Genomic DNA, 24864 nt, shown 5'->3' on the forward strand with positions numbered 1-24864 from the left:
GGTTAAGGGGATTTGTTCTCCTCTCCCTGGTAATGAGTAGTTCTAAGGTTAGGTTTCTGCGGATTAGAAAGGAGAGGATGTCCACAGATTAGCTGGGGCAGTGAGGTTACTTGCTGTACTAACATCCAACAAATACTCTTTCCCTCTGGAAATTCTACATGGGCTGAACATGGCGTATTCTGTGGGATTTGCAGGTAAGAAAATTTGCACTGTACTAAAACCATTGTTCTGCAAGGAATGCATTTCCCCCGTGTAAATATGAAATTAGTTTCCTCTCATAGCTATAGCAAAGCTATTTAAACTCCTGATACCTGTTTAATTGTTCTTAGCTAAATATTTAGATGGGTGTATGAATGGAGCTTGAAAGGGAATATTTTCTTCAATTCTAATCTTCACAAAACTACCTGTTTTTAGAAATAGGTTAGGAAACTACCTGTTCTGGTATGTTGAGAGATAATGCAGAAAATTTTGTGACTGATACAGGACTGTAAAACAAATCCTTTTTTGAACAACATAGCCATGGGACTTCCAAGTTGATTTAGTATCAATGCAATGGGTGGTTGTTTTTTTAGGGGGCTTTTGGTTGTTTGGTTTCTTTTCTGTAAGCCCAAGCTGTTGGCAGTAAACATCTGGAAGTAAAGCTGGCTGCCCCTCATGACTGCATCCAAGTGTTCGCTGAGCGCTGCTCTTTTGGGGAACGATGTTTTGGCAGTTCTCAGCCCATGTAAACAAGGCACTCACCCCACCACTGCCGCTCTAAGGTTGTGCTTTGGAGGGAGGTAGAATGAACCATCACTGAATAGATCTGAATACAGAGAGTAACAGCATAAATTACCTTACATATGCAGGTGTGATTCTGTGAAATCTCACAGAATGCCTGGTGTGAACATCATGCTTTTTCAATTGTTTTTTTTTTAACTCTACTGCATTAAGAGGTTGTTGGGTGTGAGAAAAGGATAAGTGGTTTCAAAGGCTTAAGTTGTGTCCATGTATTCCATTAATATTTAGAGTTGCTGCTTTAGCTAAAACACTTTAGTGTCTCAAAAGGTATACAAAAAACAAGATGGTTCTTTACACTGACTAGAAAAGAAGCTGTCAGACTTCAGTAATGACACTGGCCTAATTAAGCTTATTTATTGCAGAATAAAAAAGTTCTGAATAGGGCATGTGGTTTGAAATGTTGAATCTTTCCCACCATTTTTTGCCTGTTCAGTTTGTTGATTTAGAATGGCTTATTTGCAAAACTTCAACAGAGTGTTTCCTGCCCTCAAGCTAATTTGCAGTCTTCAATATGCTAAATCATAAATTTTGGTAAATTTAAAGATAGAAGTTGTTTTCCTTGGAAAAAGGGCTCAAGTCTAACATATTAACCAAAGCAATGTATAAGAGCAGGGGAGTGATGTTCTGGATGTCAGATTTTCTGGTGTTGTCCCCTTTAGAGGCTTGACAAGATGCAAAATTGTTCACTTAAAGACAATTCTGAAACTGTATTAAAACATGGCTTAGGTTGCCTTGCAGCTCTAGCCTTGTCTGGCTGACAATTAGGGTCAAGGAATTTTACACTTTGCTGCTGAAGGAGAAGCTCAGATTTGGGATAACTGATGTTTGCAGACTTGAGCTGACTGATTCATTTTGACTCAAATTCTGGCACACTCAGTGTGGATATCCAGTTCTTTCTCTAACAACAGGCAAAGAGAAATATCTTCTATTAATGAGCATCTGCAATTGCTTGCAATACACGTGAATGGGAAGGCCCTTATACTGCCTGGGAGATTAGTCAGGTAAGCCTTTTAGCAAGAATTTCCATCTAATTTATTTAGATCCCTGGATGAGGAGACCCTGAGCTCAGGCCTTACAGTCTACAAGATATAAGTCTTAAGAAATGAAGGCACAGTAGTAATTCTGAGTTTATTTGAACTCTGACCTTTGCCCTTAAGCAAGCAATCCAGTAGGTGTCTTTCTAAAGAAGCAACTCTCCTCTTGTAGTGACTTTTTCAGCGTCTTTTGCTACTGACAGCTCCTGAGACTAGGCTTCACAGTTGGAAGCTGCTTTCCGTTTGTTGTTTGTAAATGCAGAACATAATTTATGACTGAGGTGAGCTGTGGTGGCCACAACTTTGACAGATTTTGATGTTCAAATGCCACTTCTGTTAGTGTGAGCATAAACTCTGTGGTTTAAGATGACAGCAATGGATGGAAAGGTTACTGCATGTTTATTCCTAGAACTCTGATAGCTGTAGCTGAGGGTTTCACCCAACAAGGCAAGCAAAACCTTCAGTAACTTTCCGAGATTTTTGGGAAATCTGAGGTTCACCTTCAAGATAAACTGTGTCCAAAATTTCTAAACACGCTCAAGTTGCTCCCGCATTTGTTCTCTATAGAAGCTGTACTGATACCAGAAGCTGCAATGCTCTATGGGGAAAAATTAATCCCTTTAAAATATTCAAGGGGCAATGATACTGTTTGTGTTTTAGCACAATCTGAAATATTTTATCACCACCATAAATGTTGTTCTTTGTTTCCAAGTGCTTTGAATAGATTAAGAAACAGGTTTTCATGACTAGATTTATGTCCTGCTTTTATTAATTCCATCATTAGGCAGATCAACTAAGCTTAAAAACAGGGAAGGCAAATTCTTTAAGGAAAAGAACTGAGACTATTGAAAAATATTAAATAATTGAAGATCAAACCTCAGTTGTACTGGGGAGGATCAAACTATATTTTTGTGAATCTTTGAAAGAAAAAACTGTAATTGTAAAAGCAGTCTTCAGGTTAGAATTTCAATAAGATGTACCATTGCATATGCGTAGAAGTAACTTGAAATGAATTGCCCAGACTCAGTAATAAAATGTTTGAGTCATAATCTCATAATTTATTATTTTTTCCTCCCTTAATTTCCACTGCCTTTTGAAAGCAGTTTTATGATTTAACAGGAGAGCGAGGAAGCGTGTTCTAAAAATAAGTATTAAATGCAGTAAAAGTGACAGTAATGCCTTCTGCTTTTGTAAGCAGATCAAGATAATACTTTTCCTGCTTGTACCTTTGCTGTTTTCTGTCTACAGAGCAATCTACAGGAAAATGATCGCCTTTTTACTTTATTAATTAAGGAGATAATCTGTGTATTTAGCAGAATTTGGTGTAACACATTCGCTGTGCCACACTGGGGTTCACTATTGGCTGAGGTGCTAAGATGTTTGATGTCAACTTAGACTACAAGTGAAAAAACTATCTCTTGAGTGGCCAGTTGAAATATTTAATTCTTTCAGAGTAATCTACAATACTGCTAATCATGACAATATCTTTACACTTGTAGCAAGTGTGAAGTTAAATCATCTAGGATGTAATGAAGATTTTGAACTACTTAAGAGCTTTCATACATAGATTCTTGATGCTTTAGGGTATAAATGCAGTGTGTGGTGCTCCCTGGGGAATTTCCATACTACTTTGAGAAGAGTTCAGAGAATTCTCTGAAGCAATCCTGTACTGCATTGTTAGCCATGAACAGCAGATTGAAGAACTTCTTCCGGTTTTAGTTTAAGAGAATGTTATAGGTTAGTGATAGGTTGTCACAGAATTTTAAGGGAGGGAAGGAATTGGAAAGAAAATTTTAGAAGGCGCATATTTTATTTGTGGAAAGGTCATGCAACATGGATACATATTAATTAGTAGTGTTGTCTTCCTGCATTGCTTAAAAATGCTGATTTTAAAATCTACAGGAAAAAAAATAAGGTAGTATATACTGCTTTTTACAATTAAAGAAATCAGCAACACATCTTTAGATTAGCAAATAACTTTTCTGATTCCATCTCTATAAGTGACAACCTATTATAAATTGCCTGAGAGAGATGATGATACCAGAAAGGTAAGAAGTGGGGTTTTTTTTCTGGGCTTAGGATTTTGGGGTTTTAATTTACTGTGAGGTAATAAGAGAAAAATAATGAAATCTCTGTGGAACAAATCCTTCAAAGACCTTAAATTCTAATAGTTATAGAGACAGGTATCCCTTTTTTCAAAATCATGTCTTTGCTCAATGAAAATTCAGTAGAAACTCCAGTCTTTCAGTTTTAATATTGTGTCAATATTAAGAGGAATTAAATGTACTTTTTCCTTGAATATTATTATTTTCCAAGCTATATGGATATAAAACAAGATTTAAGTCTTTAGAAAAAATTACGACTTCTCATGGTAGCACATTTAAGAAGCTGGATAGCTAGAAGATGGACCAAACAGCTTTCTGTTTTAGATGACTTAATGAAGCAAGCAAATATCAATTCTATAAAGATATTAAAATGCCATACTGCACTTGAGGTTTGTCTGTCGGCATCTTGGATGCTACTGGGTAGCTGAATTTACAGGTGAGACTCATATGTTTATTTTTTACACCTGTGATGCACTTTAAATACAAATTATTGCACACCCCTTCCTTTGTTTTAAATTCTGCTTTCTTATCAGTGTAAAATATCTGTCAGTATTCTGATATGAGGGTGTTCTTTTCCCTAGTTCATCATCTGTCTTTGTGAAACCAACTTGGTGTGAATGCAGTATTCAAAGTGGGTGGAATCTCCTTGAATAAAGGAGAAGATGGAGGTGCCAACAGTCAGCAGTAAAGATAATGGTAACTTTCACATATCTTTTTCAGTTTTCTTTCTCTTTTCAGAAAGTTGTATTCCTTGATCTCTGTGACTCTTCTTCCATGGGTCATGAGAGAATGTGTATGAAGTATTACTACTCTACAACTGGAATGATTCTTGACGTTCAGTGGTGGCTTGCAGTTAACTTAAGAGAGTATCAGAATAGTTGACATTTGTTTCTGGCTTATAAAGCCAAGGAGTTTTTTGTTGTTTCACCTCTTCTTGGTAGGAGGTATGAACTTGAACCCAGACTGTGACATGTGAGATTGCCTGCATGGCTTTCTCACAGGTCAGTTGCAAATTGCTAGCATTGACCTAACCCTGCTGGCTAATAACATGGTAAAATAGCTCTTACTCAACAGAGTTGATTCCAGGAAAAAAAGCAAGGCAGACGGGAAATGTCTGTGCATTTCTTAGAAGTGCAAATTGAGGAAAGGTGCATTTCAAAGGTCTGGGTCAGTGTTTGGCTTTGGTTGGTTTTCTCTTTGAACTGAAGTGTCTTGCGCTTTTCTGTTTCTTGGGCTCAGGTGTATCTCATGTTCTGACTCTAGCGCTGCAAGAGCTCAGTTTGCTCTGTAAGAGAGATGTCAATGGCGTTGGTACGCTCTATGACCTGCTCAGATCTCGCTGGCTGCAAGCACTGCTAAAGGTAAGGAACCACAGAGCTGGGAAACCAAAGATCACCTACAGAACAATCTCTAGGGAATAGCTACTTGATTTTGCCATATGAGGACAATAAATACTGATTTACGCTAAGTGGTGATAGTCCTGATGTCAGTTCTAACATCAGCAGTCGCAGCAGACAAAACCACTTATGCTTTAAAGGAAAATAAAGTGTTCTCTTCCATAATGTCCTAGACATTTTGGCTCTTCTACTTTACTGTCTGTATTAAGGCCAGGGGATAGACACTGAACACATCATTGCTCAGTTGTCTTTCCTGTTCTTAAATTTCAGTATGGCTATGCATCCCACTTCTTGGCCTGTGACACACTATTTTATTTTGCATCCCATTCATCTGATGTGTAATTGGGTGTTTCTATCTTGAGAAGAATTTTATCTCTGAGACAAATTCTGTAAAAATTCTGCTTTTCTTTAAGAAGGATTTTTAAAGTCTTTGATTTTTAAAGAGGAGCTTTTACTGGATAAGAATGCTCATAAGGGCATGTTAAATGCAGCAATTATGCCTTCAAATAGTGGAAGGAAATAGGCTTCAAATCATAGAATTGACTATCAGGCTATTTACCTGTGTAGACAGCTTTTCTTCTAGGAAAATTCAAAACTACAGTATAACTGGTTAGCTACCTGATAATAATAACAAGACTCAATTCCAGATGTGCCAGATATTAAGAATTTAGATTACAGACTCTGTGGCTCTAGTTGGACTGAGAAGTTTCCAGAAATAATGTTGTCCATTGCCTGTCATGTATGTATCTATATGATCATGTGAACTGGTCAATGTCATCATTGCCTTGTTTTGTCTGTCATGGTGTGGCAACAGATTTATGAATGCCTTCAACACTATCTCAGAAAAAGACCAGATCCTGTCACGCTGCAGGCACGCGCATTGAGTCGTGAGGTGAGATGTATGCACAGTTTATTGCTTTACTTATCCATACCAAATGAACGGACTTTGCTGCAGTTAAGTGTTCTGGTATTTATTCTGTGTCTCAGGTCTAAGTACAGTATATAAACTTGAAACTCTCCTTGCACATTTGAAAAACTACTCAACAGGCTTTACTGTGGGGGAGGGGAGGGGCATGAGAAGTGGGCACAGCTGTGGTTGCTGGACTACGTAAATCCTGGCCAGCGTAATGAACACAAATGTTAATTGTTTAATCACTGACCATGTATTTTTCTTCCCATGTAACCCTGTGGTTCAGTTCTATGGCTGCAATCAAGCAGACTGACATGAGGATATTGAAAAGCTTTTTGCATTTTCCTAATTATAATAGCTGAATTCTAAATATTTTAATTAGTGGGAGAGTTAATGACGAAGTAGAGAAACTGAGACTAGTGATGAAATTGGTTGAGAGATGGAAGCAAAAACTGATTTAGAGTACATGGCACTGTGCCTGAACTAAATTAAGCCTGGCTGAGTGTTGTGCAGCTGTGGTCATATTGTCCAGTTCTACAGCAAACCATATGGACATCCTCTGACTCACATAACATGGGGGGGCTTTGCACTGTCTGCATTTCTTTACATTCAGTGTAGAGCTTTCTAAATGAATTGTCTTCTAGAATCCATCTCTGTGCTTTCTTTTTTACATTTATCAGGTAGTCGAGTTACTTCATCAAGCCCCTCAGTCAGGAGAGATCAAAGAGCTAAGACGACTACTGCGCTCTCCACACTTCAAGGTAAGTCCTACATAAGGATAGAAAAAGTTTGCTCATGGAGCTCTCTGCAGTGGGAATGGAAGTGGATAGGCAGCTGTTACACAAGAATTGGTAAAGGAGCCAGAAGAGACATAGTTTACTAATGATGAACTAACCTGATAATGAGATCAAATGTGGACTGTGTATCTGAAGTACCTACAGTGGGCTGCATTTTACTTAAGGCTGTGTTTGAAAGATGTTTCTTACAAAGTTCTAAATTATGTGCAGTTAATGCAGATATATATTAAATTTTCCCTGAAATTGCAGAATCTGCATTCTTGATCCAAGAGCTCCAAATAGAAATATTTCATCTTTTGAAGGTTTTCCACAAGAAACAGAGGAGCTGTTCTTAAAACCTTCATGGTTTGATTTTCTTGGTGGAAAGAAGATGATGTCAGTATGTGCAAGGGATCTGTGTTCACAAAGGAACATATTCAGTATTTCTCTTTTCTGACTAGTCGCTATTTAAAGTTCTGCTATTATATGATCTTTGCTTATGGGTTGGGTTGGTTTGCTTGTTTCCATTTGTAACAGGCCTTGCTATCTGCTCATGATACTGTGGCCCAGAAGGATTTTGAACCAACCCTTCCACCACTGCCAGACAACATACCTGAAAATGAAGAAGCTATGAGGATTGTCTGCTTAGTGAAAAACAACCAGCCTCTGGTGAGGGACCTTCCTTGTGTCTGTCAAATTTTTTTAACTTGGAAATAATTAATAATGCATTGGATGCATATTGGTTTCTTCCCAGGAATGTCATGGGGATTATGTGCATTCTTGTCCAGATTTTACAGAATCACAAGAACTGCTGAGGCTGGAAAGGACCTGAGAAGACCATCTAGCCATGCATGGTGTGGGTATAGGTTGTGCAGTGCCTTGTCTGCTCAGGGTTTGAACATTTGGCAGATGTATTTTCATTATATGAGATAAAACCAAACTGGATTGAGAGTTATTCCCATGGCCAAAACAAAGGAAGGGAGGAGAGTTCTTTAGTAATCATTTGTACCTATAAGCAGCAAACATTGTATAGCTTAGCTAATCTGTTTTAGGAAAAGATAGCTGTAATATTGGGGATAAAAAAGATTTCTAATTGTCAGTCAATGAGGTTATTTTAGTGTGATGGAAGTTGAAGACATTGTAGGACTTAGTATTAATACATTATGGCCCTGGAAACTACAGGCTTGTCAGTCCCACTTCAGTGCCTGGTAAAGTTATGGAGATTATTTTGGGAGGTATTGAAAAACACCTAAGGGGCAATGCAGTCATTGGTCACAGCCAGCAAGGCTTCCTGAGGGGAAAGTCCTGTTTCTCAAACCTGATTTCCTTTTATGACAAGGTAACCCAGCTAGCTGATCAGGGGAAGCCAATTGATATAATCCTTTTGGAATTCAGGAAAGCTTTCAATACTGTCTTCTCAGAGTATCCTTCTGGACAAAATGTCCAGCACACAGCTGGATAAACACATTATGGGATGGGTGAGCAAATGGCTCATGTGTTGGGCAAAAAGGGTTATACTGACTGGTGTTACATCACACTGGGGGCTTGTCACTAGTGGGGTTCTTTAGGGCTTCATCCTTGGTCGTGTGCTCTTCAAGAGCTTCATAAATGACCTAGACACAGGACTGGAAAGGGTACTTAGCAAGTTCATAGAATGTACAAAACTGGGAGCAGCTGTTGACTCCCTTGAGGGCAGAGAGGCCCTGCAGAGAGACCTCAATAAAGGAGTGAACTGGGCAATCACCAACCACGTGAAGTTCCACAAGGGAAAGTGCTGTATTCTTCGCCTGGGATGGGGCAACCTTGGATGTATGGACAGACTGGGGAATGAGGTGCTAGAAAACAGTGCCCTGGAAAGAGACCTGGGGGTCTAGGTCAATGGCAAGTTGAACATGAGCCAGCAGTGCCCTGGCAGCCAGGAGGGCCAAGCATGTCCTGCGGGGCATCAGGCACAGCATCACATCCGGGCAAGGGAGGAGATTGTCCTGCTGTGATCTGCACTGGGGCAGCCTCACCTCAAGTACCATGATATAGAAAAGATACTAATTACAGTATTAGAGAGTGTCCAAAGGAGGGCCATGACGATAGTGAACAGCCTTGAGGAGAAGCCATGTGAGGAGTGGCTGAGGTCACTTGTTCTGATCAGCCTGGAGGAGACCTCACTGCAGTCACAACTTCCTTGTGAGGGGAAGAAGAGGGGCAGGCACTGATCTCTTCCTTCTGGTGACCAGTGACAGGACCAGAGGGAGTGGCCTGAAGTTGGGTCCGGGGAGGTTTTAGATTGGATATTAGAAAAAGGGTCTTCACCCAGAAAGTGGTTGGGCACTGGAACAGGCTCCCCAGGGAAGTGGTCTCAGCACCAAGCCTGACAGAGTTCAGGAAGCATTTGAACAATGCTGTCAGGTACAGAATGTGACTCTTGGGGATGGTTCTGTGCAGGGCCAGGAGTTGAACTCAGTGATCCTTGTGGTCCCTTCCAACTCAGCTTATTCCATGATTCTGTGGCTATTTCTAGGTCCATGCTGTGATAAAAAGGCTGTATCCCTCAATGCCTTTTTGTCAGTGTGAAGATCAGACTTTTGGTATGCAAGGAAACTTACTGGGCTCCTTTGGTGATCAGTGTGTTTTTCTTTGTTCTTACCTGCCAGGGTGCCACCATTAAACGCCATGAGATAACAGGTGACATAACGGTTGCCCGTGTGATCCATGGTGGGCTGGCAGACAGAAGTGGTACGTGGAATTTGAAACAAAGTGATACATAAAACTGAATTTGAAATAAGATATTTGAAGTATAAGATAATACCTTAGCTTCTACAGTTAATCTTCCATTATAGAGCAATATGATGTGCACATGGGACAGCATTGTAAGCAGTGATGCATTGCAGTGACTTTCATTCTGACTTCATAGATTTTCAGATGAATTTGCTGTTTTAGACTGAGTTGACGAAGAAATCCAGTTTTCATTATGTGTTCTTGGCACCAATACCTGGATATCCCAAATTGCGGTGTAGTATGAAATGCAGAACATTCCCTAATGGAGAAATGGTAAACATTGGTGATTCTAGAAGATAATGGGCTTTAAGGAATATGTAATAATACTTTTTGGCACTACTCTACTAAACACCTTGCTTAGCACTAGTAGCTAAGCAATCTTGCAAGGAGTTTTCTTGGAAATGTTACTACTTTGTCATCCTAGAATTGAATGTGATCCATGTCCCTTAGGAAAGGTAATGTAATTAAAATGTAAAACATAAGAATAAAATTAAACTGTAATTATTATAAAATAGTTCCTTTTTGTATTTTCTGGCCTTTGTATAAAGAAGACAACCCAATTTGCAGAAAATAGCTGATTAAGTTCCTAGTTAGACAAATATTTCTATTGAGTTAAAGGAACATGGAAAAGAAAACAATATTGTGAAGACTTTACTATAAAGGACAGAGAGGAGTCCCAGGGCCTCCCACTGCGTGTGGAGATTTTAGGGATTTGATTCCAAGTCTCATTGTCTATTAATACAGGATAGGTTAATAATTTACTTTGGGAAATGGAGCAATATTAAAATGTTTATGCTAATTTTAAGGCAAATCATCAGTAGATTGTAAAGATGTCATATGGAGGAGTGGGAAGGATTAAGAAAGCTGAAGCATGCAAGCTCCTTGTGACCCACAGCAGTCCCATCCAGGGGTGGTGCAGACTGAATCCAAAATGCCTTCCTCCATCCATGGTGCAGGAAAATTTTAATGCTGTCTTAATTTCTGTGTGACCCTGCCTTGCCTAACCAAGATAAATCATGCTGTGATAAAACTCCTGCTGCTGTTTTCATATCTGTTTTCATGGTAGGGTTGCTGTATGCTGGAGACAAACTGGTGGAAGTAAATGGAGTTCCTGTTGAGGGTCTTGAACCTGAGCAAGTCATTAATATTCTGGTATTTAATATTTTTAAAATGTATTCTGCTTTGCACCTTAAGATTATTTGTATGCTCACTCTTTTACACACTCTTGTACGTGAGAAAGCCTGACATTTTTAACAGAAAATTCAGATGGTTTCCTTAGTGTGAATGAAGTTCCCAACTTCTCATGAAATCAGAATATATGAAAGCAGAATTAAATCTAACTTCTGTTCTGGGCAGAAATAAACTTAACTGTGACCATTCCATCTGCAGCTTCTGGGAAAAATACTAATTTATTCAGCCTTCACTGATTCATAAGTTTTTCTCGAAATGCCACTCAGAAATATTCACAAGAAAGTGGTAGAAGGCTGCTATTCTAATAAGAGTCTGTGTTACAAAATGCGCTAAAGCAGAGTGAATGAGTGTGTAAGCTACACGCCTTACCTTGCAAGAAAAGGGCAGTGTAATAACTATTGTCAAAATTCTCATTAAGAAATCTGCTGAGATGTCCCTATTTTGTCATTTTGCACACAATTTTTCAAGGTTCTTGACTGTTAAGTGTCACCCAGTGAGTTATTACCGTGTGTAATCATACCAAGTCTATGTGCAATTGCCATGGTTATACCATTTCTAGGTATAAGAAATACAAACTCTATTGGAATGCTTAATTACTAAATTATGTTTCTCTCCCCTTATGTAACCCAACTAACCAAACTCTGCTGCCAATTTAAATAAGATTTCAGTAGAAAAGTATGGGATGATTCAATACTGAAATTACACATACTTACAATGAAACATAGGTTGCATTAAATTAAAAAATATTTAGCAAAACTTTGATGTTTCATTCTTTAGTTTCCTTTTGGAAAAAATACAGTATTGTCACATTGACTCCATCTACGTGAATTCTATCTGTAACACAAACATTGCAGTATCCTCAAAGCCATGCTGTGTCATGCTTGCCTATGTTTGATTACTTGTGTTGAATACCAACCATATTTTAATTCTTTTCTAATCATTTAGGCCCTGTCTCAGGGGACAATCATGTTCAAATTAATTCCAGTTTCTGATCGGCCTGTCAGCAACCAAACAACAGTAAGAAACATTTTTCTTTTCCCAGGCTGGTAGCAGTAGTGCCCAATTGTGTGATACAAAGACATGGTGTTGCCTGCAAGTTTATTGCAATCCCAGAAGTGTTACCTTGCCTTTATGGCTGCCTCTCAGCTGACATCAATATGTTGTTGCTGAAGCAATAAAAACACTAAGTAGAAATGTAACAGTGCAATAAAGGCACTTTCTGAGTGATCTACGATTTGAAGGTCAGTTCTTTTCATAATGTATGAAACAAATGGGTTTTTTTCTGATTTAATGAACAGAGAGGGTTTAAGGCCTGATCTGGTTTTTAAAACTTGACTTCATCATTAGACTGAGGTTGCGGCAGTATAAGGCCCTGTGATTGTAAAGCCCATGTTGTATCCATTGTAAACTTGGCTTCCGCTCACTCTTGTATATTTTCTTTACTAGCTGTATGTGCGAGCAATGGCAGATTACTGGCCCCTGCAAGATCCTGCCATACCATGTGCTGATGCAGGTTTGCCTTTCAAGAGGGGTGAAATACTCCAGATTGTGGACCAGAATGACGCTCTCTGGTGGCAGGCCAGGAAAGTTTCAGATCTCAGTGCCTGTGCTGGACTCATACCCTCAAATCATCTTCTTAAAAGGTAAAAAAAAAAAATCATTTTCCTGATCTCTGGTTCAAAAATCAGCCAGTTATTTAACATTTTCATAAGTTTTGTAGCAGTATGATTCAGAGTGACATCTGACAAACATCTTTCCTCTGACTTCTTGCTATTTTCCCCTCAAGAGCACCTGTGTGAGAAAAAACTTTTGAAAGCACCTGTATAATCTCAAATTTCCATTTATTTGCAGCACTTGTCCAGTCTCCATGCTGGTTGCTGAGACATCTATTGGAGTGTAGCAGTTGAAAGATGTATGGAAATTGAGGGCCCTGACTACTAAATGTCCATCATCTATGATGGGAAAAAAAAAAAAAAAAGCAGGGGAAGAACGGGATACTAAAAGCATAGTATCTTTTTAAAGATGTCCTGTGATGCATGAGTGACCTCTTCAGCTTTGGTCAAAACCGAGTAGGCCAGATTGGAAGAATGCAGAAAAAAAACAAGCACTCAAGAAAGAACAAGGATCTCTTGCCTATTATTTTCTGCATAAACAGACCGTTATTTTTACACTACATGCATTCAGAATCAGAGTATTTACACTGCTGTAGCAAACTTCAATCTGATTCTTTAACCACATGTCCTGTGGTACCCCCAGGATAATGTAAGGTCATGAAATAGCACATAATAAAGTTCACTTTGTAATAAATATAAACCTACCTGCAGTCTGTATAATGCAAGGTGAAATCAAACTGGGTTGTGGCTCAGGCTGCAAATGGCTCTGTGCAGTAATGGAGGCAGTAGTACTACTACCCCTACCAGCAGCACACTCTTCTACTTCCAGGAGTCTGTGCCACAGTATGGCTTATCTTCCTGTACTTTTATATAAATACTTAGTACTTCTGGGCTGCTGATTTGGAAATTTGAATACTTCTGATAGCACATTGGTTTTATTTCAGGTTTTTGCAGTGGGCTAAAACACTGCAAAAAAATGTTTCAGTTCTTGCTGTCTTCTCTCAGTTCAGTACTGATCAATCTTACATGTAAGCAGTCAATCTGACTGGAGCATAATGTGCTTGTGGACTGTTTTGTTTTTTAACTGTGATAAATTTATTTCTATGTAGGAAGCAGCGAGAATTCTGGTGGTGTCAGCCCTTCCAGCCCCACCTGTGTCTCAAATCATCAATGTGTGAGTGAAAAGTTACTTGAGCAATACAGCAGGAGAGAAAGATCTTGTCTCTGTTTTGGGGATACTGAAATAAAAGCTTATACAATTCAGGTTAATTCAAAGACATTGTTTCTGGAGCCATATTGTAACCTTCAACTGTGTTAACTATCACCTGAACAAAAAATACTTACTGATAATTATACCTAGAGTACTGATGGTGGAGATGGTTGTCTCCAGTGTACTTGAGATCTGACTATAAGAGAAGCTGTGAGTTCAACTTCTTCTAAAGTCTCTAAGTTCTAGGACCTCACGAGGCCAGCCAGTTCTCTCTAGGAAAATTGGCTGTAAGTTTTGAAGTGACAATTGTACTGGCCTGGATTTCTGGTGACACAGATACCAACTCTGCCACTGAGAAGTGCCATGTTTGGAATGTTTCTTTGCCATCAAAGCTATTAAGAAAATAATAGAACTTAATTTTCTTGAGGTCTAAGATAAGCTATGCTGCCCTTGAATTTATTCATGGTAATAATCCAGAAATATTATCTTCTGCCAGCTATAATGTTCTGTATATATGCAATTTTTCCCAGAAAAAGAATGTTCTTCCTGTTTCTTCTGTCCCCATTTTCCTTCTATAGTTCTTTATGCAAATATAAAATTTTTCTGTCATGATAAATCCCAGGGGGCATGTGTTTCATTCCCTAGGATTCTTATTGCACTGATTGCATTGCTTGTTAGAGCTGAGGCTCTCTTTCACCATAATTTTATTGCATTTTAACTGCTTCAATGGATATGCTGTGAGCAGTAAGCACTGTGGAAGAAGGTAGGAAATCACATCTGGACAGCATTGCATTTCTGTACCTGGAACCAACATGACACATGGTTTTACAGGCTTTTAAAAAAGGTGTCAGAAATTAGGCATTTTGATAAATACATGTGGAAGAAGCCCAAGTTCTTGGCATTTTGTATGCTTAACATAATTGAAATCCAGCCTTTTTTCACCTAGTAGATGCATGCATTGTCTTAAAGTTGAAGCCTTAGCTGTGCATTATCTGTCAGGGAAATGATGGTTTGGATGGGCTCTTTGAGGAAAGAAAGACAAAATTTCCTCTTTCTCTTTTCTTCTCCCTCTTTCTCTCCTGCAGCAGCTCCAAGAGAGTATTTCATTAAAGGATACATAGGGGCAGAATGTGATTGACAGATATTCTGACAATTGCCCTGTAACTGGAAAATAGCTACTGCTGGGCCTATCTGGAAGGGTGTGCAAGAACAAAACAAAAACAGTGTTGTATTGTGAGCCCGTGAGATTGCCCAAGCTCATGTGATCACATTTCTGGGAAATAAATTGATATAGTCTGGGGATTGAGAAAGAGTTGAATTTATATTTTCCTTTTCTTCCTTGTAAAAGTAATAATAAAAATAAGAAGCAAAATACTTTCCTTGAGTGTAGCATGTTGGAAAGATATTTAAAAGCTATAAGACAGAAAATTATATTCCCTCATGGTAATACTTAATAAATAGATATCTACTGGATAAACATATTGACAAGCATGTTAAACCTTTCATTATTTCAAGAGGAGAATTCAAATAAGATGCATTTGTCTCTGCCTTCAGAGCACTCAAGAGTTTTTGCTCACTGTAATATGAAGAACATCACTAAATTGGAGTTAACAGTTAAAGTCCTTAAAGATGTCTAAAACTTATTTGAGCTTCATGTATCTTGTTTCTGATGTCTGAGTTCAGTCTTGTAAGATCTGTAAGGGTGTTTTTCTTCTCTAGTGTTTTTCTGATTCAGATGAATTTTTTTCCCTTTTGTTGATCTGTAGAGGATGACATGCAGATTGACGAAAAGTGTGTGGAAACAGGTAACTGAATTCACTTGAGATCATTTTATTTGCTTCAAGGCAGTAGCTAGTTTAAACCCTCATTTCCTAGATAAAACCACTCATTCTCCTTGTGAACTTAATGGTAGAAAATTCTGGTTTTCATACTATGGAAATCTCACCTTGTATTAGTGTATTAAAATGAGCTGTTTGCAGTTCCAGTGTACAGTGCTTATAGTCAAGTGTTTTTGACCAGCACAAAAATATTTGCTTGAATGAGATCCAACTGCTTGATTCAGGTGTTGGATTGTGGCTGTAAAGTTACCATACTTTTTTGCCAATTGCATATTTAATGCCACAGATTGTTGTGGTCTTGGGGAACCCACACAATTCCTTATCAAGAAATTCCTGATCTTGGGAGAAGAAGGAGCAAGAATAGGTTTTTACTTGTGAACACTGTGTTGTAAAGATTGGTAGCTTGAGTTGCTCCCTAAAACAGTGCAGTTCATTCTTTCTTCTCCAAGATAACTAAGAAGCTCTCATGGAGAGATGTCATCTTGTAGGACTGTGTGAAAAGAGACGAAGCAGTTAATTCAAGTATGGTGAGCTGTATTTTGCCACCTGAAGGTAGAGGGAGCTGGGGAAAGTATATGTGAGACAGACCGACAGAAGCTGGAAAACTGATTTCTGATTCTGATATTCATTAGAAGAAAAATAATTAAATTTTGAATTTATTTTAATGTCTTTGCTATCTGGATTACTATACAAGATGAAGAAACATTTGAGTCAGGTAAGCTCATCTGACCTAACTCTAAATTCCTTGCTATTGTTCTGCTGTGAGAAGTGTGTCCAGAGACAAGCATCTTAGAAACAAGCAAGTGGCAAAAACCAAAATGCCACTTTAGCTTCAGAAGCCATTCTGGCTTGAAAAGCCACTATGTAAAATCCTGTTGCTTTAAGTCTTCCTCTTAGTAGTAAGGTTTCAGTCCTCTTATCCCACGAGTGTGAATGTTTTTTCTCGTGCATCAGTAGCAGATCGATTTATCCAACCCTCATCAGCTGTACCCATGCAAGCTGTGACAGCAGGGGCTGCACTGATGTCAGCAGATAATTGGATTGCCTTCAGTAATGTGGAGGCCTGAATCCCCAGTGCCTGTAGGAGTTGATGTGGTAAAGAGGAAAGCTGCTTCTGGATTCCTGATTGTGGGCATGGCTGACATACAGGAAAGAAAAATGCTTATAAAATTCATTATTTATGTATAAAAAATACAATCAATAAGTATATTTTTTTCTAACCAAGCTGATATGGGGGTTTTTGTTTGTTTTTTCATTTAGGAAGCATCTGCTTATTTACAGCACATTGAGAGTTCTGCAAAACTTAAGTCTTCTAAAATAAATAATTTCTCCCCTAAAATAAAACTACTGCTAAACTTCTTATTTGAAGTATTTGGTCATCTTGTGGAGAAGAATGTCATTTTACCTTACATTTGCTCTTCTCCACAAGGTCTCTACTTGCCAGTTCTTCTTTCTCACCTTCTCTTATCACAAGCATTTGTTCTCTTCAACCTCTCAAGCAATGCCCAATGCTTTTAAGGCATAACCAGCAGGTCTGCAGGGCAATCTTTTGTTTTCAGGCTAGGATGTTTCTGATAGCTGCACTTGGGGATTACTGTGCAAATCCTGCACAGTGCTGAGTCAGCTTTCTGCTGTATCCACACAGTCAGAGGAATAAAGGTGCAAATATTTGCTATCCTACATTCCACTTTAAACAGTATTTGCAGATTTTGCACTACCGTACTGAAATAAATGCTGCAGTTCTTGCATTCTTTGGGAACTAAGAATTCATGCATATTTTAGATTTAATGTCCTTAGTACCTGTTTTCTACATTCCCTAAATGTGTTGGACAATGCTGGTTAGGGTTTTTGTTTGATCATAGTATAGACTGTCTTCTCAAAACTAATTGTTTTATATCTGTCTCTATCTGGATCTGCAGAGGAGCTTAAAGAAGGTAATACTAACATATTTCTCCCTGTCTCCTGTAGCAGTAATCTAATAGAATTTATCTATGTTTATGCTTTAGCAGGATCTACCACTCTTCTTCCAATACCTGGTAGCTGAATTGCTTGTTCCCTGTAGGATTCTACATTGCACTCCACACCACAGAAGACAGGGTAGATAAAGCAGAAAGATTTCAACATGTTTGAATGACGACTTGGGAGACTCGAAGATAGACGGGCATGTATCAATTTAACATCACTCTGAACATTGCCCTGAATGAGGAGTTTTGTGCCAAGGAGTTTTTCCCATAATCATTAACTAGCTGTTAGTACATACAGAAATGTAGGAATAAAACTGTATTGTAAAGGTACAAGTAATGAAGAGTGTATAGATGTGAAAGGGCAATTAACATGCATCTAATTTTGTTTCAATACTTCCATGCTTATGAGATAAGTGTAAATCAAAGAGTGCTAAAAGCATTTCAAAGCTTTGCAAATGAAAATAATGTTTTTCCTTGGAACAAATATTGCTTTTAAAGACATGCTTACGTCTTCTGTATCTCATTCTTGCCATAACAAGGCCTAAACAAAGGGAATGCACAGCTTGGATAACTACATGTGTGATTAAAGGAAAATAATGAGTACTTTTTGAAAAGAAAGCTAAACACTGGCACAATTTTTTCCTTAATTATTTGTTTTCAAATCACCTTTCTCAAACAGTTTCTCTACTTTCTGAACATTGATTTATTGGAAAATTGATATGTTTGAATCTTATATGAGAGATTTAATTTAAAAAAATACAGAGCTTTAGAAGTCTGAATAGTGTAGCTATTAGGATAGCTTCATGATGAACAGCATGAGAATGAGGAGAAAAAGAATTGGAGGAAACAGGTTAGGCTTACATGTTGGAGCACAGATATCACTGATCCAATGAAGAAAAAGAAGTAATAAAATCAGGTCTTCATTTTGCCTGAAAGATCTGAGCAGACACAAGTTGCATTTTCCAAATATGCTATGGGGCAGAAACTGAGTTACAAATTTTTTGTTTCTAGTTTTGCGCTACTGACTGTTATTATTTTAACTGAAGACTTATTGTAAGATTGATTTCACCTCAAAAGCTTAAATTATGTGGATGTTTTTTCACTAATTTCAATTTCAAAACATTGTCTGGCATGTAGATATATTGGGAATGGAACAAATAAAATGTAAAGTTTCAAACTTAATTTAGGAAATACCAAGACTATGTTTATGTTTTCTTATAATAACCCTTTTGAATTGGTCATTGGTCATGTGAAATATTTTGATATTATCGAGTATCATGCTTTTAAAATTAGGCATCTTACTTACACATATTTACTGAAACTCATTTTTCCCTTGGATCAGCAATAATTGATTGACATCAAGCTTTTAAGCTTTCTCTTTTATTTCATGAGTATTTTTCTTTGTATTCTAGAAGAGGAAGAATTTGGTGAATTTGGTCAACGAGTCTTTATTGGTATGCAATGACTAAAGATAAGTAAAATGTTTGGGGCTTGATCTAGCTTAAGTGCTTGAATGCAGTTCAATAGAAAGCTTTTTTTCTTATATCACCTAAAGTCTTACTAAATGGAATACAACATACTCTGTTTTCCAAACGTCAGCAAGTCTCTTAGTAATAATGCTCAGTCTCTCCATTTAAGTCTTTCTTCCTGTTAGGTTTCTACAGAGGCTTGGCAACTATTTTAACTTGACTTCATTTTTAATTTTTCTCAAAAGTAATGTCTGTTATCCACTGAGAATAATCATGAGGGTTGTCATTTGAAATGTACATCTATATGTGAAGTTTTCAGAGTTGGATGTCAAGTGGAGAAACAAACCTACCTCTATGGTTACTAAACTATAGTGACCTTTAAAATACATGTTCTTGAGGCTGGAGCAAATGTTTTAGACTTGCCTCATGAGAGTGAACCACCTACACTATCAAAAAAGTTGACCTGTTCAGGTAGTCAGAAACTTCTCCTCCAGCTTGTTTTGGGGACCTTTTGCAAGTCTTGAATTCTACGCTAATTTTCATGTGACTTTCGATGGGATTTTACCTACTCTGTAGCTGTCATTTAGTGCTCAGAGATTCTACCAAGCTGTCATATCAAGTGCAGCAATGAAATTCACTAACCTTCACCTTGCAAAAACCTCAGAAAAGGTAGTATGTTGTGTGGCTTAGAAAGAGGCCCTCTGGGCTAAAGAGCTAGTTGCCTGCATGCCGGATGTATTTTCCAGTACTGTGCCTTTGCCCCACCCAGCTGGATTCCGCAGAAGCATGCGGCTGTGTCGCAGGAAGGCCCGGCTCAACCAGCAGTCCTGCTACTCCCGCTGCCCCAGCAGCTGCTACAGCACCCTGGCAGCTCCCTACGAAGAGGTGGTCAGGTACCAGCGGCACCCAACAGACCGGCACAGACTAATTATCCTCGTAGGTAAGAGCTTAACGACCTTCGCAGGCAAATTTCAGCAAGGGTTTCCTGCTGCTGATTGCAGTGCTGTTGGTGTAGGCAGCTCTCAAAGCAACACTTCAAGAATTATTGTAATTTGACCCCATTATTGGGGTTAAAGTTTAATGCAGGTATCATCTTCTTTGCTTGAGATAGTGTTAAAAAAAGCAATAATAAAGTCCTTAGAATGAGGTGGTTACAAATGCTGGTTGATAATGGATTTTGTTAGGGAAGTGGTTCACTTTTATATTCAGCTGGGACTGAAAGTTATGAGAAAACATTGGTATCTCAATAGAAAACATCTTAACATGGAGGCATTTCTACAATCAGTGTTAAATGCATAGATATTGACAATAATAAGAATACTTAATTCCAAACTAGAACAATCTCAATCATGGACAGTATAGAAAAATGCCTTTAATATAATGCTTGTTATAGGACATACTGTATTAAGTGGGCTTCAGGCTCTCAAGGAGACTTTAATTGTAGTGACTGAAGGAAAGATGCTATTCTGCACTGTTCTATGGTCATGATAAAGCAAACTGAGTAAAGGCAAATCCACTGTCCTTTCTAAGTCTGGAAGTATTTGTTATTTTTTGTCTTTTAAAATAGTACCACTGAGTTGCCTCCTGGGTATGGCTACATTGCTGGGGAGTGATTTGTACCCTGTTAATATTAGCTGCTCTTCCAACTTTCCAGGTCCTGCAGGAGTTGGTGTGAATGAGCTAAGGCGAAGGCTAATCACAAGTAACCCACAAGAGTTTCAAAGTGCCACACCTCGTATGTAATGCTTTTCCTCTTTCCTCCCCTACCCCAATTTAAACATGAATAGGAAATGCCAAGTACCATCCTCTTGCCTTTGTGTATTTATACACTCTTTGCTCTATGGCTGTTTCTTCAGCTCTACTGAAAGCCAGTACTGTTTGCTTTCATAAGGGTTTGTTTAAAATACTATCTATCTCATTTTGGCAAATCAGACAAAGGTATGTTCAAGTTCCAGCTTCTGAATCCATTAAAAGCTTTATGGAGATGAAAAGTTATCTGCATGATTTGGCTAAATTTTGGTGTTTGCTTTCCCTAGATTCAAAAAAAAAAAGAATGTTTCTTGGAGATGCTTCAAGTTCTTAGGGTTTAAGTGCTCAGGTATGAGAATGAAGACAACAGAAGTTGGTGCTTAATAGGCTTTGCAGCTTTCCTTATTAGCCTCCTAGTCTCAGATGAGACTTATGCAGCTTAACTTCTGACGTAACAGCTGAAATTATTTCTAACTGTACTTATTTGGTTCTTGTAATTTAGATAACCCAACTAGAAATTATGATCTGAAGCTAGCTGAAAATTCAGGACTTAGTGCTTAAGGTCCCAGATAAGGGGAAGGTGCAAGTGTGGGAAACTTGTGGGATTTTTCTGAATGAACTTTAAAAAAAATCTACCTGTGAAGAGTAAAGAGTTGTGCAACCAGTTCCAAGGCAGTTCCTGATTGCTTTGAATCACGACTATTTGGATTAAACTACTCTTCCATTCCAAGAAATACAGTTCTGCTTTGATAACTTTCAATGACTTGTCACTGGCAAACCATTACAGTATATGGGGCTTTTGCTCTGGATTAACAAATAGAAATAACTCATATTATTATTTATTAAAATGTTGATTGGTAGTTCTTCATGAAGTTCTCATTTTCACTTATAAAGTTATGATAATTGAGTTACAGCTAGTTTTTTGTGTGTGTGTTATATCATCCTTCAGACACCACTCGTGTTCAGAAAAGTTATGAAATGAATGGTCGTGAATATCACTACATATCAAAGGAAACTTTTGAAAACATGGTGTATAGCCACAGGTGAGTAGGAGAGATGAGTTACATTTTTATTGCCTAAAATGCAACATGAGCCAAGTACAGTTTTGTAGTTAGTCCTAAGTCTGGGCTCCTCCACTCTTACTGTATATGTGTGGTGTAAATTTGGGTCAAACTACTTGAGACTGTTTGTTCAAAGACTCTGTTTGTGCAGTTGCAAATAGCTCCTCCACAATTAATCTCAGAGTCCTTCTAAAAGGAAGTGGTCTGTCTAGTCCTGAGCTCATTAGATGTGCTTGTAAGTTATGAGTTTAACTCTGGAAATCAGACTGCTTTTGAAAATTTAGCAGTAAATCATACCTGATCCTGACCTACAACTCCATTGCAGGATCTCTGCAGTGATGACACACAAGTAGTTGAACTGTAAGGGCTAAATATTCAAAAGTATCTGCTCCTTTCTATGCATCAATAATCTCTCTAAGACAGACCAGCTCAGCACAGAATCACAGAATAATGAGGTTGGAAGAGACCTCTAAGATCATCAAGTCCAACCTATGCCCTAACACCACAACTAGACTATAGCACCAAGCGCCAAATCCAGTCTTTTTTTAAACATATCCAGAGATACAGAAGCGACACTCATTGAACTGTACCAAGTGCTATGAGATCTTCAGACTTAAGGAGTTTTTTGTAGTATGTAATTGACAAGCATTGATGAGTAAAATCACAACCTCTAAACACAAAATTCATAAACCCATGATGAGTAAAGAATGCCTGTTTTGGAGATTAATTGTAATGGTTTTTGTGCCTAGTGTAGCAGAGAAGAGACAAGGTGAGCAGTATTCAGTAGGTTTTATGATCATTCAGTCCTGATCACTGGATTATATTTGAAGATTTCATATTTAAATTGAACCTTTTTGAAACTCAAATGCTCTTTCATTTTCCTTCTTCCTCATCACTGTTGCAGAATGCTGGAATATGGGGAGTACAAAGGGTACCTGTATGGTACCAGTATTGATGCAGTGCGAACAGTCCTTGACGCAGGGAAGATCTGTGTAATAGATTTAGAACCACAGGTGAGTGGTAAAGGGGCAGGGAATCTTTTGCAAGGAAAAATAATTTTTTCTACATTCTTGAGCCATTGGAACAGTGTTAGTTGCTTTGTCTTCTTTTTCACTTTACCTCGTGGTGCTTATTAATAATAGATTATTCTTTTCACGTGTCTTAGGGGGTGGTGGTACTACAGTGACAAGTATATTGAGACAGTGCATTTTTTACCAAGCCAGCAGCTGCATTATCAGGATGGTATGGAAATGAGTTTTCATACTTACTTAAAGTAAGGATTAGTCTTTCATGTGAACACCTGTTGCATGGGATTTCTTCCTTCTCCAAGCCCTACTGTTGAGAGTTCTATTCTTCTGTTAGCAATCTCAGAACACCCTTTGGTAAAAAGCAGCAACACTTAAAGTAATCAAGCAAAAGCTGAAAATTTTAGTATGCCTTTGTGTCTGCATTTCTCTCCAGAAGTTAAATCTCTTAGTAACCTGTTTCTTCAGTTAGATAGTATTGATTTTTATTTTCCTTCTATTTTTGATTGAATTTGCTGATGAAGATAAGGCTAATAAAAGCCTGAGCTTGTAAATATCTAAGATACTTAGAGCTGTGTCTAGTTAAACCTTGCTAACCTTCTTTGAATTCCTTGCATATTTAGTACTTAGAAGCTGTTTGGGCTATGCCATTTAAACATCTCTTCTAACTGAATGTAAACAGTGACACCATAACTCAGTAATTTTTGGATATTTCCCTCTAAGTATGCAGAGCCAATGTGTCCAAGCCTTAGGCTGGCAGTGGCTTGTGCTGCTTGAAACAGAAACTAAGTTAAAAGATTTGTGGGGTACTACTCAAAAACTGAAAATGCTGGAAGGGGTACATGAGGTCACACTTTAGTCTTCATATCTAAAACTGTCCTTTGGGTTTCTTCTGTTACATTTTTAAGCAAAGGGGCAAAATAAGGATGTTGTGGCATGGGGAGTATAATCTTGCCACTTCGACGGATGTGCCACTATGATTTTTTTTAGGGTATGAGTTTAAAGGACAAGGTTTAGAAAGGGTATTAAGTAAGACCAGTGAGGTAGCAAAACTACTGCTGTGTTGCATACTTTATTTTAAATCTGGTGGTTTGACCAAGTTTACATGCTATGATTTTCTTTAGTTTTTCTTTTTTTTTTTTCATTCCCTCCACTACTCTGCAGTAATTTAAAAATACTTACTAGAGTTAGGAAATGTTACACAGTAAAGAATTTCTGAAAGCAGGCTACTTTATTCCAGCATGGAACAATAAAGAGGTACTTGTTCCAAAAGTAGCTCCCTCAAAGTCAAAAAAGAACAGGTCTCAAATGCATCTTTTATGTGGTTGATTGTAGAGATCTGTTAATGACACTGTTCCATCACTCCCTGGTATTGAAAGCATCTCCTAATGATGCTACCAAGCAGAATTAAGTAATTGTATGCTACAGTAGCTTAACAATGTCTGCTCCAGGGATTATTACTGAGATCTTTTTCAAGTAAGTGTTCCTGAAAAAAGTGTCTCCTAGGTCTAGGGATCACAGTATGTTGTAAACAACTGGATTTTTATGGGAGTAAAACTGGGATGAATACACTTGAAATACTTCATTTTACTCTTCATTTGTAGGGTATACAAATAGCCCGGACCCATGAGTTAAAGCCCTACATTATATTCATCAAGCCACCCAGCATAGGCTGCATGAGGCAGACTCGTAAAAATGCCAGGATCATTACGGATTATTATGTGAACATGAAGTTCAAGGTGAGATTTGGGAATAAAAGAGATTGAGTTTATTAATTTGAGATTCTGTTATTAGAACATAATGTGTTCTACTATGCTACACTCTTAACTCTTAAAAAAACATTACTGTGTCTTTAGGATCAAATCTAATTATTATCTTTTTTCTGTGGATTTTGTTGGGATTTCTTTTCCCCTTACAGACTGGCGTTGAAGCATAAGAATTGTAATTTGTAACAAAGGGGGCTGAAGCAC

The 24864-nt window shown here is 38.0% G+C and overlaps 1 protein-coding gene across 1 annotated transcript in view; it reads left to right on the forward strand.

Moving 5' to 3' along the window:
• MPP4 (MAGUK p55 scaffold protein 4) overlaps positions 1–24864 on the forward strand; it is a 26076-nt gene continuing 1212 nt past the window's right edge. The window contains 20 exon segments of the mRNA XM_030277712.4: positions 1–4615; positions 5159–5280; positions 6131–6208; positions 6907–6987; positions 7540–7671; positions 9651–9732; positions 10841–10926; positions 11911–11982; positions 12412–12608; positions 13688–13752; positions 14534–14551; positions 15555–15593; positions 16321–16341; positions 17546–17560; positions 19003–19044; positions 19829–19999; positions 20714–20794; positions 21758–21851; positions 22774–22882; positions 24499–24633. Of these exon segments, the coding sequence (XP_030133572.1) occupies positions 4537–4615; positions 5159–5280; positions 6131–6208; positions 6907–6987; positions 7540–7671; positions 9651–9732; positions 10841–10926; positions 11911–11982; positions 12412–12608; positions 13688–13752; positions 14534–14551; positions 15555–15593; positions 16321–16341; positions 17546–17560; positions 19003–19044; positions 19829–19999; positions 20714–20794; positions 21758–21851; positions 22774–22882; positions 24499–24633 (1719 nt within the window). The 5' untranslated portion in view covers positions 1–4536.

Source organism: Taeniopygia guttata, chromosome 7 (genome assembly GCF_048771995.1).
Source record: "Taeniopygia guttata chromosome 7, bTaeGut7.mat, whole genome shotgun sequence".
Classification (NCBI taxonomy): domain Eukaryota; kingdom Metazoa; phylum Chordata; class Aves; order Passeriformes; family Estrildidae; genus Taeniopygia; species Taeniopygia guttata.